The sequence below is a fragment of the Varroa destructor genome, unplaced genomic scaffold (assembly GCF_002443255.2).
Source record: "Varroa destructor unplaced genomic scaffold, Vdes_3.0 BEIS01000007.1, whole genome shotgun sequence".
Taxonomy (NCBI): Eukaryota; Metazoa; Arthropoda; class Arachnida; order Mesostigmata; family Varroidae; genus Varroa; species Varroa destructor.
The window spans coordinates 23,404,622-23,423,122 of NW_019211460.1; the positions used below are offsets into that span (position 1 = coordinate 23,404,622).

The 18,501-nt window shown below is 43.6% G+C and overlaps 2 protein-coding genes across 2 annotated transcripts; one reads left to right on the forward strand and one right to left on the reverse strand.

Annotated features, from left to right (window-relative positions):
• Positions 1-7,072: 7,072 nt before the first annotated feature.
• Positions 7,073-10,822, reverse strand: LOC111254551 (nuclear pore complex protein Nup107-like). The gene is made up of 4 exons (XM_022815502.2): positions 10,623-10,822; positions 8,755-10,321; positions 7,640-8,652; positions 7,073-7,473 (listed from the first exon to the last, which is right to left on the reverse strand). Exons 2-4 carry the CDS (start codon positions 10,226-10,228, stop codon positions 7,252-7,254), a joined length of 2,709 nt encoding a protein of 902 aa, XP_022671237.1. The 5' UTR covers positions 10,229-10,321; positions 10,623-10,822; the 3' UTR covers positions 7,073-7,251.
• LOC111254552 (uncharacterized) lies at positions 10,236-12,917 on the forward strand. Its single transcript, XM_022815503.2, has 3 exons — positions 10,236-10,355; positions 10,815-11,002; positions 11,812-12,917. The coding sequence occupies exons 1-3, from the start codon at positions 10,285-10,287 to the stop codon at positions 12,150-12,152; spliced, it is 600 nt and encodes a 199-aa protein (XP_022671238.1). The 5' UTR covers positions 10,236-10,284; the 3' UTR covers positions 12,153-12,917.
• The last annotated feature ends 5,584 nt before the right edge of the window (positions 12,918-18,501 follow it).

The window sequence follows — 18,501 nt, forward strand, 5'->3', positions numbered from 1 at the left end:
TTATATAAATTAGAATATTGTGTTTTTATTGTGGTTTAAATCAAATCGCAACAATTACATCTTATGACGTGTACTGAAGGCTTATAATTCCATCCTTATTTGTACACACATATTTACCCCATATCTTAACTAACCTCGAATACATACCATGACAAACACTAACACTGACATTCCACTATTAACAGAAGCCAAAAATTACCAATCTATAAAAGATTGGTAAAAAAAAATCTAGGTAAAAATTCCTTTGGTGGAACAGGAATTCATTCACTCTAGGAACATAAGTTAGGAGATTAAAGACGACACTTGAAGTGATTATACCTCAGAAAGTTAAACAAAATAACAAGCTGCAATGATCACGAGTGCTTTGAAGCACAGACGATGCGTGTGATTCGTTGAAGCACGTCTTATGAAATTAGGTCGAAATTTAAAAACATATTTCTCATAAGCTACGTTGGAGATAAATTGCCTACCTATAATATTATTAGCAAAAACTTGACCAGAGTATATCGTCATGGGCTAGTTTGTACCACCAGAATTACTTACGATGTACTTCCCGAAACAAAACGATTAATGCTGCTATGGATCTCCAATCCCTTAAGAATTCTATAGGTGTATGTGCCAGCGCACAGTGTGGCTATTGGGCGGTAGCGTACGACCTTGTTGCTACATTTCAACCATGGCCCGGATCAAGGAAACAGAACCGAGTGATCGTTACAAATCCCATATTTTCTATGTTCAAATCCATGTGACTTTCACTACTTTCATGCTTTCAAGAGAACGATGGGCGACTTTACATATCCATCTTTCACATCAGCTTTTACATAAGACTTCACACGAGCCATCGATATCAAGATAAGGTAGGATAAATCAGATCACGCAAACCACGCAGCAGTTGAGGACATATGGTTGCGAACGTAAAACAATCGCCGCAGAACGCTGGTCTCATTGAAATAACAATAAAAAAGACTATATTTAATGTTGTCTTTGTATCTTGTACCGTTTGAAAGCTGGTCAGCCTTTCAAACCAGTTAATTGGTCGGATAATCTAGTAATGTTAAGCTTTGTGGGCTCGCCATACGCGTCTAATTAGAGCCCACAGAAGATAAGCTGCAGTGAATTCTTGGTAATAGAATGTAGCATCGGCTGTACTGATGTACTCACTTATCTGATACGTGCGGAACACTTTGTTGCCGCTCTGTATATGTAACTCTGGCGAATAAACAAACAAAACAATCCGCATGCAGTCCCTGAAATTACTAATATAGTCTATCTCTGACGTATAGTACGACCAAGACATATCCCACATGATCGAGGTCAAAAAGGGCGCTAGAGCTGTAGTTAGCATGTGTTAAGGCAACACACGTATGTTTCAGGTTTAAGTGTAATTGGGGACGGTAGCAGCTGCAACGGGTTTTATTGACAGATTCGAGTGCAGCCACGTGGCGCCTGGTGGGCTTAGACCCTGCTGCCCCCTTACATGCTCGCCTAACGACTTTCACGATTTCTAATTCCGGCATCAGATCCTCTCTATCGCCCACCCCGTTCACATCGATTGCCTGTAACGTGCGATTGTTCTGTGCTGCCTCAGTCGCCTGTAGAACATCGCGGAGATCGTCGTGAGGCTTCGACCGCCCTCGGTATATCGAGGATGGCAACAAACCTCGAAGCAAGTAATGTATTGGGAACGAAAATTAAGCTTCTTTAGTATAGGTAGTATAAACTGTGTTACTCGCGTTTACGAAATCACCTTAGGTGATTCAGCTACTTACGTATAAACAACTTGTCTTTAAAGACGTTCGTTTTCCCTCAACACGCAGTTTTGCTGACGGGTCTTTAGGGAAGCAGGGAGCTGTGTCATGCTTAGCTATTCTCTAGTATATTAGTCCATTTAATACTAAATCGTGATGCGTTTGATAAATTATCTTTTAAACATGGAATACAGTGAGTCTCCTCTGGTTTATGCACTACGATCTAGGGATGCCTGATAGCGTTCAGACATTTTACTCTATCGTCAATCATGTTACAAATTGAGTAATTTTTCATCGCACACCTTTCAATGTTGACCTAAACTATAAACAATGACATCATACGGCCACCGCAGTTTTAGCTACAAACATTGGTCTGAGATGTTGTTACAATAACAGCTCTGGAAGCAACGTAACTAAATACCGGCAGACTAATTACGTTGGGCATGAATTGAAGGCGTAAAATTCCGAATATTTTTCTAATGGGGCCTATCGTGAGCCATACTGTATATACGTGTACCATATAAAACAGAACATTATATATACGGTGAAATAGACGCTGATAGCTAAACAGTACCCAATACAAAAGAAAAAAAAGCCACTTTACTTTTTCTATTTTGGCTTATTTTAATGTTTGTATTTAATTAAAAAAAAGCGAAAAATCCAAATTTGGCGTCAATCTTTAACAAAACGCTAAGCGGTAGTCCGCACACTCAGGTTTAAGGGTCCACTATCTTTACGCTGTCAATGGTCACTTTAATCGTACGACGAAGAAATACAATTTTCGGAGCTCGACTCCATTGGCATAGTGCAAGAAATGGCCAACGGGTCCTCTAGTCATAGCTCACTATAGTCGATCGAAGCAGGGTGTGGAAAGCAGAAACAGACTCGCTGCCAGAGTTGAGGGAATCGGCAATATGTTGAAATTGCGCGTTGTGTACCCCTTTGCCGCTCTAGAAGGAACGAAACGGTATTTTCGATGGCCGTTTGCCATTTTTTTTCTGCTAACCCGCTGAAATACAATTCCCCCGACGGCACTCGCCCACCATCCTGCCTTGCCGAAAGCCTGACCATTGTAGTTCTCTGCCTTGGGCAATGGATGAGGTCTACCGGCCTTCCAACAATTTTCCTTACCGTTATGTGACTGTATACTTACGAGGTTTTCCGCTCCCTAAACTTGAACTCTTTGTGATGCATTTGCTGCTATCGTAGTACTGACTATTTTGTTTCGAAACATTCAAAAGATCAGGGTCAACACATATAATGTACTGAAGTTGAACTTACGTATCTACGACTTTTGAAGTGTAAACAAACGAGCCTCATAGCTTAACCCAACCTAACTCGTTACCGAACTATGTTAATGCCTGACTTGGAATCATTTACTTAAAAATGCACGTGTGTGTTCACATTAAACTGCAATTTTTCTAACTAGGACGCGAAAAATGAATATGTTTACAGCATGCCTATTGGTACAATAGCTTCTAAAGGGTTACCAAGATTCGTGTATATGTTTAGCTAAATGATTAGTAATGAGCTCAGTAAATAGATAGCAAAGTTTTCCTCTAAAGTTGTGTCGGTGGTTTTAAATTTTGCACAGCTCTTTCTACTCGAGCTAAGCTAGACGTAGGGCTCACTGGCATACGGCACAAATACGACTCCTGTGCTGTTAACTCCGTTGTTGGAGTTATCGGCCTGAATTTGTTCTTCTTTGTACGCGAGTATGGGGTCACGCCACGGACTTTCTACGCCATGAGTCCCCCAAGTTGACGAAGAACCAGAGGCGGAGTGAGTCAATGTTCTCTTGTCTGTGAGAGATTCCCTACAGCAGAGGCACTGAAGCTACTGACGGTTCCGCACAACGGGGCCACGCTTGGTAATCCCGAATGCTTAACTGAGGCCAGGCTACCACCACCCGTCCAGCCAGCAGCGGGGCAGAACGCCAACCCAAAACCCCGAGAAGTGAGAATTCTTGGCCGCTCTCTTGCTGTCGCTTGCCATTTTGACTTTCCCAAGCGGCCAGTGAGCGGGAGCTGACGCTCTGCGAGCGCCTCTCAAAACTCGCCTGCCGACCGCATCTTTCTTTGCGAAAATTCCACACCGCCTTCCCTTGGGAAGTCACCAAGACACCAGGGAGCTTAAAAGTTCTTCACCGCCTCCGAAGAGACCTCTTCTCCGTATGGCTCGTTCGCTGTCTTTGTCTATCTATCTGTCCATCTGTCCTTTTGACGATTTCGTAGCGGCACAAGAAGGATGGCGGAGTAGAGCGACCCTAGTAGCGCTTGCGCCCTGCCACCTGACGCAAGTAGAAACTAGAACGGAGGTGGTTCTGTACCATTGCAGAAATTGATCTCGCAAACAGCTTTAGACGTTCGCAAGCTGCGTGAAATTGGGATTAATGGCTCTACGTTGGCGTGAGAAAGAAGGAATTTTAGCTACCGGATACATATCGTTTCGATTGGGTAGCGGGCAATCCAAGTAGATAGCTCATAAACTTCATTAAACATTTTCAAGATGCTAAGATGCTGTATCCTTGACAGTCTGTAATACGGTGAAAAATTCATCGGATTCGTACTTGCTTGGAGGGTGACAGATAATACTAAATAAGAAGGTAATAAGCACTATTTGAAATTTTCCTCTTTTTTTTTTATAATCGCATGCCAGAATAGTAAGAAATGTCATTTTTCTTAGAAGAATTGTCATCGTTTTGTTTAAATCACATATATCATATTGGATTCGTAGTCTACCGGTAGACATGTCGGATAGAAGAGAAGCGAAATTATAACGATATTTTGCCGATGTAAAGAAACTACGGAAGTAAAATAGGATGCTTATTCCAGGTACAGTGAAAACTCTTTGGCAAGAAGTGACTCAAGGCAATCCTCGTCCGACTCAGTCAGAACTGAATAACGTAAATCCAAGTAATCAAAAGCTTTTACTAGCCGTATGACGTTTCCATTTTCAATGGGAAATGATATAATCCAAAGAAAATGATAATAACAAGCTCGCTATGAACCGAGGAAGATCACTTCAACTAACTCTTATTATCGACGGTAGAAACACTCGATCATCAGAAAATTTACGAGACGGATACAATCAACGAAAGGGGCCAAAACGTACTCAATACAACTTTATAACTGACAATTATTCATTAATCATAATATCGGTCAGCGATTCAGCTTCAATTTAGCTTGCATCAAAAGGATACTACCACAGGATATTTATGTCATATCTGCGAACTGGTGATTGTTAGGGCTGGCAACATCGCATGTCGGCGACACGTTTTAATACTGTTTAACGGGTAGCTTGTTTAAATTAGACGTGAGGCTTGCCTTGTCTCTAGTGTAGTGCCATGCGTCTGCATTGTTCCACAGTGGTATCTAGTATACGCTGTGTTATAGTCCTAGTGGCGAAACGAAAATTATTCACTATAGATGCCAGCCCGCCCACCCCTACGTCACTTCGCGGAAGGCGCTGCAATCTAGTCGATTCCGCCGACTTATTTGGTGAGCTTCGTTTCTATTTCTCTAGTGATGCTTTTACGATTCCATTTACCGACAGCCGTCTTCTCCATTCCTGGCCACTTTTTCCTGCCCATTCTCAGCCATCGCATCAGTCCCCGTAATGCAATACGGCGCAAAAGTGTAAGCAGGTCAGAGTGTGGACTGCGAGTGTTCGGTGGGTCTCGAAAATGGTAGCGATAGTGGTAGTCGTAGAGCTCGTGGAGTTGATACTTGTCGATGTTTGCCAATGCCAACCGCTCATTCGTATAGGTCGTACCCGACAAGGTTTGCGCCGCGATCTCGCGTGTCGGCCGGTATGGGGCTATTTTGAGGGGCAAAATTCAATCTCAGAGGAGGCACCGGGGCTAGACAGGAGTAAAAGGGAAAAGGAAGGGGTGCAGAAAAGCCGCTATTTCACAGAATGGAAACTCCGTTCACCATTGGGTTGTCCTACCATCAGGTCGTTCTATGCTCTAGTGGAAAGGACGAGAAAGGCCGGTTCTCAGTCCCCGGCTTACTCCTGCACCCAAAAGATTGTGGGACGCTTCCACAGACTGTGTCGAAAGAGAACAAATATTTGTGTTCAGCGTTCGCTCCTTACAGAGCTCTGCTAGAGTACGTAGGAGCTTTGGAAGGCTCGGGGCCATGCGAACTTCTGAGTTCCGAAGTGTTGCAACTGCGCTGAGGCGCTTTGCACGCTGGCGCTAGGAATCGCAGTAGTGAGGTACCATAAGGCGTCTGAGGTCCTTAAAACCAAACGTCACAAGATGCAATCAGTAACACCACTTATAATAAGTGATATACATGATAGTGTATCGGAAAACCTTACTGAGGACTTCTGCCTTCTATCGAACAGGTTTCTGCTGACAAGAACATTTATTAATATTGGCCCGTATTCTTTATATCAGTATTGGTCCATAGGACAGGATCGTAAAAAACAAGTTAGTCTCTGTGCTTGTTGCGTTGTTGATTACGAAGAGATCGTTCTGTATCCGCTAGGATACCTAAGCAGTCTCCAAGGATTACGATAAAAATTCGGGAAATAAGTTGCGAATGGAAGTGCACGGTATGAATTCTCTTGAATTTTCTTTTATAATCTATTTTAGATTTCTTAGCCGTTAGATCGCTATAAATTTTAAGTAACTTACACCGAATAAAGCTAACTTGTGACAGTCGCACCAACTCTGCTCATCTTCTCTGCTAATTTATGAATTACTTCACCGACTGGATGACCGACAGGCTTCAGATGTACCTTCCAGGCCACCTTTGAAAATCAGCAGTCTACAAATGAACAGTCCTCTGTACACGAGAGAAACATTGTAGAGTATGTATTTTACTTATCAAAAAGAAGATGCTGGAAATGCACTTTTCATTTGTAAAAGCCAGGTTTCAAGCCTGAACTCGGAAACGAAATTCCCCCACACAACTAAGTTACGAAAGATTTATGACATTAGAAGCTGGTAAGCGTTTTATGGAAGTTGACAAACAATATGTTCGGAGACGCAGATCTGCTGTTACTTTTTCGATCAGCTTCAATTTATTTAGATTTCCGTAACAGTTGCGAGTTTTCGTGTTTCTCAATAAGATCTAATATGTTAATCGACTGATATGTTTTTAAAAAATTCTCACAGGCACTAAGAACCACTATGTAATACAGATTAAGAGTTTGTGGGGGACCTCTTGTCTGATCTACAATTACTTATTATTGTAGAATAGTAAATAGAAGTAAACAAACAGTGGCGAGCTAAATGGTTAGAGTAAAGAGAAAGTATATGGAACAAGCTTATGTGAGAAGAATTTCAGTATATTTACTCCCTCCTTTGCCACTTATTAAGACAATCTTGAAATTATTTGCTCTCAACATGATTTCGTTTGTCGCTTATTAAGATAACCGCAAAATGATTTGCATCTATCATGAAGTAATGGTTTATTGTTATTATGTAGTACAAGATGATAACTAATCAATGGCCACATTATAACAACTCCGCCGAAGGTTCTTCTTGTTCTTAGAAAGAGTATAGGCCTTTAATACCATAAGGATCGATTGTGTCAGGCGTCTTAATCAGTTCCACGGAGCTTTGCTGTATTTTAAGAAGAAGAGCAGCCAAATCGGCGCTCGAAAATTCCTCATACAGACGTAGAGTTTCGCTGGAAACAAGATTCGCAATTTCCATAGCCTCTGGGTATCGGCCAGTTCCATGAAGAACGGTATGTAATAATGAGACTATCTAGAACGTTAAAGAAAACAGAAAAATTAAAGAACGCTCTGTAAAACTTAAGTAAACGACCGAGAATGAAACCGAAATCCAACTTCGAAGAAAAAAATTAACTAGAAAAAGAATCAGACATGAGCTTCGTGTACAGATTCTGCTGGAACACATGTTGCACACATACCTCCGGCACGCAGAGTTTTCTAAGAGCGCGGAGTTCTTCAATTCGCACCTTTTCCCTGTTCATGACTGATTGATCGCTACGTTCGCATGCCACTTCTTCGTTGTAGCAGTCTTGTAAAAAGCCTCCGTCCTGGTAATTTAGAATGTTGTACAAATGAGCACAGGTCCGGTCACAAAGCCCGTTCAAGCTAACCTGCCATGTCTCCAACTTGGCTTCTAATGCTTTCTTGGCGAATTCCTCCGTGAGCTGCCTTTTAGCCTCTGATAGTCCTACATTGTCAACATGTGCCATTTGAGGTTTATTGTTGTGGAAATGTTCGAGCCATTCGGTAAAGCTGTGGTGCGCCTCGATATAGGCCTGGAAACAGAAGTATTCTTTAAGGGCCTTGTTACGGTGGATGGAATCGACTTTCTCGCTTCTATCACTTTCGGAATAGCTGTCTAAATCAACGGTCTCTTTCAAGCCATAGATAGAACCACGTGAAGTTTGGGACCGCAATTCTCCTCGGCGTATGGTGGGCATATCGCTCCGGTTGAGATTGCCGTCTTTATTTTCATCCGCAGAAAGATTGGTCAGTTCCCGTATATCATCGGCAGAAACTAACGCTATTAACTTTTGAGCCATCTGCAGCCTTCGATTTAATACGGCTGAACGAAGAGCGCTGTTCACATACTGCAGTCCCAACAGTTGCAAGCCGCTTCGCACGAGAAGCCACTTCAGCGCGTCGATTTTTTGCAGGTCGTCTTCCCTGATTTCGCTGGTGTTGGTCGTTAACATCTGGTCCCCTTTATAAATTGACTCGTACACGAATTTAGTTAAATAGCCATAAATATCGATTTCCTCGCACTGCGCGGCCTCGATGATAGCTCTCTGCTGGGTATCTGTGGGATTTCTGAATGTCCGTAGTAGGTTGAGGTAGCATTCTTCACGAAGGGGGTCCGGGAGGTAAAGTGCGTATTTTGGGACAATGTCGTAAACACCCTCCAAAATTAGCCGGTTTACGTAGAACGCAACTGTAAGGAATATATTCATTAACTGAGTAAATTATGTTTTAGGTTATAAGACTCAAGTTAAAAAAAAAAAGCTACTTGTGTTTGAATGCTGGACAGGCTTACCTATGTAGTTTACAGGATCGTTTAGAGTCTTAGCGTTGCCTTGGTTTATTTGGCGGTCGTACCGTAAAAATAAAGCTAGGTTAGCCATGAGACGAAGCTGGTGCGAAAGTTTTTGACTTGTTGATTTATCTTTTTCGACAAGTTTCTGACAGTTATCGAGCATCATATTCAAGAGACCCTCGGCCTCCTGTAGAATTAAATACTTATGAAGCTGTCGAAAGAAGTCACCGGCATTCACTTCAGTACGGCTTTCAATATTTCCGATGACAACATCAAGCCTCTCAATCTCTTTAGGATAGGCATCTGGAAGGCGTCCGATATCAGCGCATCGTGAATTCCGTAAATATAGTTCGATGGCAACATCTATCATTACCTTAAGGTGAGCCCAGAGATGGTCTTCCCAGGTAGTACAAAGAAGAAGAAGAGCTTCAAGACAGCCGCTTAGAGCACCGTAAATAGCTTTTTCCGCTGGATCCACCCGGTCATCAGCCAACTTCTTCCACACGACAATCTTCCACAAGTCGCGGTAAGGGTTACCTTCGTCGGGTAAAGGATTTCCTTCACTGTCTCGAATATTGTCTCGGAACGCTTTCCAACCTTGCATGCCAGCAGCAAGCATAAAGTGCCCTTGGCTGACGGCCAACTTCTGGGCGTCGCTCAGTTTACCAGCGCGCACAAGCTCAAATACGCAACGGAAAAGTCGTTGTCCATCTTCCACGTCTTGCTCGTGCAGGGTCCGCTGCTGTCGCATTGGAGCGTCCGGATCAAGTTCCGTAACGATGCCGTCATGGGCATGATCCCTGAGTATTGCCCGTTTCGTGTACTCGTACATAATGCCATGCTCCTTGTAGAAGTGCAGTGACGCCAGGTTTGATACGCACTTCTCTTCGCAATAGCGATGCTCCAGCCAGTCAATTAAGCTTTGTGTTTTGCGCAAGTCAAATGAAGTTTCGAACAGCGCCTCAATTTCTTCTGCGTCTGAAGTTAAAAGACGTAATTCAACCGATGCTTCTAGATCTATTGAAGAGTCCTCACCCTGACTGGCAGCCAGAAGAGCTAAAATGAGCATCCAAGTAAACTTCTCATTGCGAAAGAAATCTGCAAGGTCACGGGTCTCACCGGTGTCGACGGGCGTGTCAGCAACAAAAGTTTTAAATTGCTTCTCAAACTTCTCAGCTAGAGCTACGTACCGTTTGACCAGCGGCTCTGGATCGACCAGGAATGTTTCATTGCGGCCAAACGAGTATTGGGCTTCACTGAACTTCAAGTGTGCATCGTACGACAGCGGTGGCAGTCGCGTTATGGTCTGCCCACGTTGAGATCTGATGTTTTGATCGGGGGACCATGGAAGCTGCGACGATGTAGCATAGTTATCAAAAGGGTCGACAGTCGAAGATCCTGCTCGACTAACTGTCGAAGACTCGAAGAGGGCCGCATATGTCGAGCGGTCTTTGTTACGACTGCGGATTGCCATGTCTAAGTTGGCCTGCGTCCGTTGTTCGTTTTTAACATCTGCCCTTCTTTGACTCCATGTCTATGGTTACTTCCATAGTCAACCACAATTTGGCTGGGTCAGAAATTAAGTTAAAGCATCCAAATATGTAAGTACGCATTAACTATTAAAGGGCACCAAACTTAACAAGCATTCGATTATGATATGGGCATTTAAGTTCCTAATGCTACTAAGTTCTAACTCATCCGCTGTTTAGGCGAACGTCACCCCGTTTCAGTTTATACAACCTAGTGTGACTTCGGTACGTTTAACAGAACTAGAATCATTATCTTTACATGTAAACACAAGAACCAAATTTATCTAAAACAGTCTTTGTCATAGACGAGTACTAGGCAATGCATTTATAGGTTATCACGTTTGGCCGGTGACGAAGAGACTGCATCTTTTCGGTATTGCTCACTGGTTCAAATCTGTATCATCCTGACTGATCCATATCTGATATTCGACAGAATCACCTGTTTGTTTTAACTGATCGGCTGAACTATCTATCTAGAGAATTGAAACGACGAAGGCAATATGTTGAAATTTTCATTGTACCATTTAATAGTGAATTGTGGTCAGTTCACTCATTGAGGTTAGTTGTTATGGCCGATAACGAAAAAACCAACGCTACCACACAAGCGGCGCCATCGGTGAAGCCTCGTGTTGATGAAGTCTCCCCCTATAACCCAGCTATCGACGGAAGGAACGATTGTATTGTTAAAGATGAGCTGTCTAGACGATTCCGGCATAAAGGTGAGCGATACTTATTTATACAATCACGTAGCCTACTTACTGTTTTCGGAAAACGGTCCTTCAGTGCGAGTTCATTTCGAGATGTCACCAGGCCAACCAGGCAAACAATTAGGGTCTGCCTATTGTGAGCAGATCTTGTCGACACTTGTTACTGGCTACAGACACTGGACATGATCGTGATTTATCGACGCTGTATAAACGGACAAAGCGATAATGAAATTCATAGCCAGATTTGTAGATTGAAGTAGTTTCGCAGTAAAATAGTTCGTAGCAACTCATCGTTCTGTCGGCTTAGGCGCTTTCAACATAACGCAATCGGTATATGGTCAACCTAGACGAGGAGGTTAACAAAATGTTTTGAATAGTGATGGAACTGAAAGTAACCTAACAACGTTTGTCTACTTTAACTTAGTTAGAGCATGTTGATTTGTCAAGATGTACCACTGTGGACGAAGATCGCATGCTTGGCGTGTCGTTATTATTATTATTATTATTATTAGACTCGCATGTTACAAATTTATTGTTTATTATTAAAATTACTTGTGATTGATAGCCGTGACAATGGCGGTAATTCGACATCACCCGTTCAAAATACGAAGTAACTATTCCGTTACGTAGGCGAAGTCCGCCTATTGCGAACCTGAATTCCACTGAACTACAGTTCCTCGTAGATTATACAAATTGCTAGGAGAGCATTGGTCCAGCCGCGGTGTATTCCTTGCTAGAAATAAAAGCCTACATTCTAACCGATAATGAGCGTTTGATAGTATACCTGCCTTTTTTCATTGTCTACCGCGTCGGTCATTTAGAAAAGCCAAGGTCCAGAAGGCACCCAAGGCAGAAACATCGGTGCAGGAGCCGGTATCGAAGTCGCGATCGCCAGCAGAAAAGAGGCAGTCGAAAGTCGGACTCGACAACGTCAAGCGTAACGAGCACGACATCAGCGCAGTCAGCACTTTTTACTGATACTGCCACAACCGGAGCTACGACTGACGCCACAACCACGGCCATGACTACCATTAGGTCGGACATGAAAAACAATGATCGCAGATGTGTAACCGCTGACCCTAACAGGTCCGGAGCGAACGTCACAGTGACCATCGTAAACGAAAAAGACCCAGATGACAAGAATGATTGCAATATCTCGTAGTTTGTCCGAGGGAAAACTGTTCGGCTGTAGGCTGTGTAGGCGGACTCGATACGACGTCGTATTGGGCCGATTGCTTGGCGTGACGACTGCGCGAGTGTTGCAAGTGAGTTCAATGCGCGGCTGCAGTATCCGTCGAAAGCATGGCCTTAGAATGAATTCGCGAAAATTGTAGACGAAAAATCGTGGATTGAAACCGAAATGTTGGATTGCGCTGGGGTACATGGACTCAAACAGATCAAGGTAAAAAAAGCCAAGACATGACGCTTAATCTATAAAGCTAACTGTGACAGTAACAGCGGCAAAGACAAGCATAGTGCCACAACATCTGTCTGTCCGAGGCAACGATGCATAATGCCGATAGGCAAGATCGGCACAAAATCGAGGCGCTCTCTTATAAAATCAAAATAAAAGCTTGTTATAACAAGTAAGATGTTAAACGTAAATCACGCTTTAGAAACAATCATTGACTGATCTGCTTCTGTCTCAATAGGAAGGAATAAGGTAAAAAGATGGATACGTAAAATGAAAACAATATTAACAAACATTAACTCATTATACTTCGGGAGATCGGTTGACGCCGAAACAATATTAACTTAATTCCCTGATTGTAAAATATCAGCACTATATTATATAGTGCTTTATTATTAACTTTATTAAAAGTTAAGTCAAAACGCTATGCTTTATTAATACGGCATACAATAAAATAGTATTGCATCTGGAAGGTATCATCTGAAACTAACGTGCGAAATCACCTGCTCTTCTGTTGAAGCATTATAACGGTATCTTAAGGGTCATAGTCTAGGTTGATACCATGCGATTTCCTCATGGGTCTCATCGTACCGTGCTGATCACACATTAATGGCTTCCCTAACCGCAAGTCCTGTCCTAAGCAATCTGTGGGCAAAATTTGTCGCTGTCAGCCAGCAAATGCGGTTTTCCAGGCTACTCGCAACCACCGTGACTCCAACGTGAAGCAGCCTGAAGAAGCTTTGCCTCATCTCACTTGGGCGGGACCCAGTGTCGTCAACAACGGCGCTATGTGTGTTGCTTGCGTTATGGGACGTGGCGAACCGAGATCTGTGATCGATCTCTGGCTGTCAATCTCCTCCACCAGCCTTCAGCATGAAAACTGCCCAAACTTCTAGCCGATACTGTTTATGGCCTTCCCACCTCAAAGTCAGTTCGCCTCAGGTTGCTGGCTGACAGGTTTCCTTTCGCATGCTACACGGCGAAAAAGAAAAAGAAGTCTAGACTAAAAGCCAGCATCTGATCCTGCCCAGAGGCTAGTCGTTCGTTGTTTTGCGACTGCGAAGCCCACCAAGGGACTCGCTCCTCCTGAAGGCAGGGCCTGTATGAGAAAGACTTCTGCAGGATTTCTTGTGGGGCGGCTAAAGAGCAGCACTGGGCACCCAATCGGGTACGTACGGTCCGATCTAAACTGTACAGCCTACTACCGTAAGCTCTTGCTCAGTCTTGCTTCCAAGGCTCTAGATGCCTTAGGCTGGTGCATGTGTCGGAAACGGGGGTGAAGCGAGAGAGACGGCTGAGCGCCACTGTGTCTAGAGAGAGTACGGTAACACAGCAAAGTGCGAAAGAGAAGGCTAACGGAACGATGAGAGCAAGACGTTTAAATCAATCTCCTAGGGGATCAGCGGATAGCCCAAGGAGTCGAGCAAGGGGAACGGCCCAGCCAAGCCACCCGTCCTGGATCCCTAGGACGACGAGCTAAAGCCATCAGACTGAACCGGCTTACAGGACTGAAGCGAGAGCAGAGCTAAGGAAACCTAGGGTGCGGCAAGTGGCCGATGCCGAAGGCGGGCAGTACCCTCCGGGACCGGCTGCTATAAGTTGGTGACGGGATAGCTACCGGCGAAGAGCCTAAGGAAAGGATGAACGACGACCAGGCTGGCTAAGTTGCTAAGGAGCTTCACGGATTACCCGAGATATACACCGTGACGCAGATATGGCCAGGGGCAAAACATTGCGGCAAAGACCAAACGGCTTCTGGGTAGGTTCTGTTTACAATCACACTTCTCTTGCTATTGCCGGTAATCGAGCTTTTCCAATCTAAAGCTCAGGCCAACGATAGCATCACTGACATAACGCACAGACGTGACACCAACAACGATAGGATGCGTTTGCAAAGGAAGTATCAAATATTATGTAAAATCGCTCTACTGCTGGAATAACCTCGATTTTTTAATGTTGGTAGATTAACAGAATACAGACATGGCTTAGTTTGTGCTTATAGAGGGTTAAATTATAAATTAAACGGTGCAACAAAACGCATACAATTCGGTATGGAAATTCTGTACTCGCTTGCGTTATTTTATATTGCTATGTGTAGACATTGAAATAGGCAAACGTTGAAATAAAATTGAAATTTCATCGATTTTATTTATGAAATGCAATATTATAATACGTTATACATTCGGTCGTATAGGGTTTTTTTTTCCTAATGAATAGCGAATACGTTTGCTCTAGATCTTTTCTTGGTGCTAAACCTCGTAGTGCACGTCTTACTGTTGTCAGTTTACTATAATACAGGACTGTTGCCGAAACATCTATTATTAAATAGATTATTTCGTTAAATTATCGTTTACCCACCACCGAAGTGACTCTAAAGTGCTAATAAGCGGTTCTTTACAGCGTTAAAATAGCTCTTTTTGTGGTCCTCTGAGGGGTTGGCTCAGAGCGGTTTTCCTGTCTCTTCAGTTTGCCTTGGCGGAGTCAATCAGGGAAATAGCTTCTTCTCCGGTGAACGACTCAACAGTGTAGCCTCCCTTCAATGGGAAAATACAATTGCCCAAGTTAATGGTGTCTCTGCCTCAATTGAATGGCAGCCGTCAGTCAACGCGGTGAATTCGCGTGTTTCGATAAAGAGGGGCAATGCTTTTGCGTTTATTGAAAACAGCCCATCGTCGCTAGCCCCCAAAGTAACGTTCTCTAAGCACAGAAGTGCAAGTAAAGTGTATCCAACTTAACCCGGAGGACTGACTACTGCAGTCGTTGTGATGGAGTCAAGCCAGTTTACGGAAAGAAACACTGGAATGATGAAAAACGCTGTTTATTCGCTGTTTGCATTAACTTCAACCGGTATTCAACTAAATGGGTAATGTAGTGCAGTGTATGTTCAGGGCAGTACCGCTGCATGAACTGGTGGAGCCTTCAATGCGCATTTTTGGGAAAGGCGAGCTCTCAGTTGAGCTGGATAAAATACGAGTTGTCCTTTACAAAAACTATATCAGGTTGTGTGTATTGTTAATCCCTAATCAGCACAGTCAGTAACACTTCACATCCAACGACAATCAGTCAGTGACGCAGACAAAACACAAAGAGTTCCACGACGTTTCTATGGCGCAGTTTACAAGGCACCACTATAAGAAATTGATCGGTTACCCTTGATCATTTTCGATCGTCTTGAAGCCATCTACTCGGGTTATAACCGCGGCGGCGGAAAAGAACGCCCGGGTAGTATCGTGCGGCATCGAAGATTATCCATCGCCGACTGCTGGCGCTGCTGTCACCGTTGGCGTCACTACCGGTCCCGCTCCAACCGTCGCTTCGGGTTCCGGGATATCCGAAGTTTCTCTTTCGCAAGGCCCTTCTTCGTCTCTTTCGTGTATTTCTCTGTGGTGCTGTTCTCCGGCGGTCGCTTGGTCGCGTCGGGCGAAAAACGACCGGGGGGTTTCAGATGTCTTTTGCCAATGGCCCGATCACTATCCATTGATCACCCTCCGACGCGAGCAACGTTGTGCTTCGCTTGGCGGCGCCAGGGACGGCCATATATAGGAAGCGGACGACAATAGCGCTTCGAGGACCGACCGGTCTTCGAGATTACTGACTGGATGAATCAAACGAAGCGATCTGCCTTTGTCGATGATTGGAGGGCGCGAACGATTTTTGTCAACGACAAGCTTTCTCATTGAAATGTTGTTCGGGGCGCGTTGTGTCGAGATGATTTACGTCTTTTTTCGTTTTCCTTTTGGTCGTTTTCACCTCTTATACTATGGACATCTCGAATCCAATCGAGCAATGACTCGCACGTGTGCCGCGTCTCGCAGCGTGACACTACAGGCCACTTGGAGAGGGGCACAACATAACTATGGCGGGGTTTAGGAACAGCTGCGTGTGGGGGAACGAGAAACGAGAAAAAAAAAAAGATGAACTACGAGAAAAGAATGAACACTAATGATCAATAATAGTAGTGGCAGCGGTAAAAGGAAGGTGCAATGTCTAATGATATGGCAGTGATCCATTCGAGCGACGAGATCTGCGTGCGACGACGACACTGTTGCCTGCTGGGAGTATATTGTTGGAAGTTCAACAATATGCCTCGTAGGAATATTGATTTCTCAAGGAAGAACAGATCGGGTTTGCCAGGTATATTCGCAGGGATATATACCGAATAATCCTAGTTAACGCAAGGATAGGTAGTCCGATATTTAGGAAGATTGTTATTTGCAGCTGTGCCTGACAAGCAGTATGTTCAATGCTTGGAGGCAATTAATTCGAAAAATTAGATAACAATAAGTTTATTTATTTGGCACTTTGTTAAAAAAAAGATTAACCATTATGACAATGCGGAAGTTCCGGTACGGTCCACCTGGTCGTATCTCTATTGTGAAAGGACGAACGGTCGATAAAGCTGGCGAAACGCAGCCTCGCTTGTCGTACTAGCAATGTAGTTCGTATTAATTACGAACTCTTTCCATAGGGGACAGAAACAAGAAAGCTTCTCACAGCCTTCTTAACGAACTTGAAATAGTAACTAAAGGTCCAATATGATTGTAATTAAACAAAAGGCAGGGTTTAATTTTTCGACCTAGGTCCTTAAATCAGTGATGATACCCTAGCGCTTGCTTTGCCCTGTCTGTGCGTAAACAACGCGGTTCTTCAACAGCGTATTCGGCAAGGTATATCGCTAAAAATAACTTGTCATATAAAAGTTATTCATATATTAAATGTTTATCATAATTATTTCTATTTACGTTTTCTACTTTTTCATTTAAGTGCATTTATTATATCGTAATGTTAGGTATAATGGCCTAATTGTATCCAACCTATATAAATACATCAATCGAGCCTTTGACTTTAATTCAAATAACGCCTTATCGTTTAGCTATTTTTGGAAGAAGTAGCTGTGATATTTATAAAAGTATTTGGCAGAATTAAATCAATAATCCTGAATTTCGCACGTTTACGTATTGCATCGAACCATAATTTAAATTTTGTTTCTAGTCGCGCGTAACGGAAATTAGGTGACTCTAGATTTCCTGCAAGAAGGAAGCTAAATCCCCTTAGTAGAGATTATAGTTTTAAGATAAAAGAACCCCATGATCGGAACTACGTGATCGGTGAGCTACGATTTCTCAGTGTTACCTTGAACTTGTTCCCAAACTATTTGATGCATATTGGTAAATTAGTGTAGCATGCCGATGATTGATTGATTGATTCTGTGGAGTGTTCTACGGTTGCAATCGAAATTATAAGGATGTTAGATATATGTACAAGCCTATGACAACTGTGTGTACAGCCTTAAAGCTATATCAAGTAATCGAAATGAGTCATGAAATCAAGAGCTTTCTGTTTAATCAATAACAAATGCGTGCGCAATTAATCTGATCACTGAGATTTCATAGATCATAAATGTAGCACCACTGCCAGCCCTCGTTCTGTTGGGATGAAGCCCGGCAATTTGGCATATCTAAGATAAAATTCTTTTAATAGGTTGTGTACTATGTTCCGGTGGAAGAAGTCGAAGCAGTGAACTCTGATCCCTTTCAACCTGAGGCCATACATATGGCTATTATATAGTAGTATTTTTACTCAGCTTGTATGTTGTATACTTTAATATCCAAAGCAAATATGTGTTTATCAATTTCCTCTAGCTTTACTGCTCTAACTATTATTAACAGTAGCGTGTTACGCTAAAGTGGCAAAGCACGTCACCACGTCACGCTAACACCAAAGCCATTGCCATTGGCTCACCTCACCTTTTCGCATTCTCGTCTCCCTCCAGCCAGCCAGCCAGCCAGCCACTGCTGATAATCACGTAGCTCCACTGAGTTAGCTCTGACGCCGTCCCCTAACAACGTGTGATGCCGGTTGCGTTGTTGCTGGTGCAGTAGTGGCAGCTGCGGCGGCATCGCCTTTATTGGTGCCTTGACCCTGCTCCGCCGTGTGGCGTTAGTCCGCCGCTCACTACTCATCGGCGGTCGCCGGCAGCACGAAGGAGTTTGTGAGTTTGTGCTAATTAGGCGTCGTCGTCGTCGCCTCGGCACTCGCAAAGGCCCTAAACCCCCTAGCCGCCACCGTTGCCAATGACGGTCGGTCACCACCATGAACG

Excerpts from the sequence above, each read along its gene's own strand:
- LOC111254551 (XM_022815502.2), bottom strand. The coding sequence starts at position 10,228 with ATGGCAATCCGCAGTCGTAACAAAGACCGCTCGACATATGCGGCCCTC. Across the intron at positions 8,653-8,754 it reads CGATCCTGTAAACTACATAG|TTGCGTTCTACGTAAACCGG; the intron begins GTAAGCCTGTCC and ends TATTCCTTACAG. Across the intron at positions 7,474-7,639 it reads GAAAACTCTGCGTGCCGGAG|ATAGTCTCATTATTACATAC; the intron begins GTATGTGTGCAA and ends TTAACGTTCTAG.
- LOC111254552 (XM_022815503.2), top strand. The coding sequence starts at position 10,285 with ATGTCTATGGTTACTTCCATAGTCAACCACAATTTGGCTGGGTCAGAA. Across the intron at positions 10,356-10,814 it reads AAGTTAAAGCATCCAAATAT|TGAATTGTGGTCAGTTCACT; the intron begins GTAAGTACGCAT and ends ACCATTTAATAG. Across the intron at positions 11,003-11,811 it reads TAGACGATTCCGGCATAAAG|AAAAGCCAAGGTCCAGAAGG; the intron begins GTGAGCGATACT and ends TCGGTCATTTAG.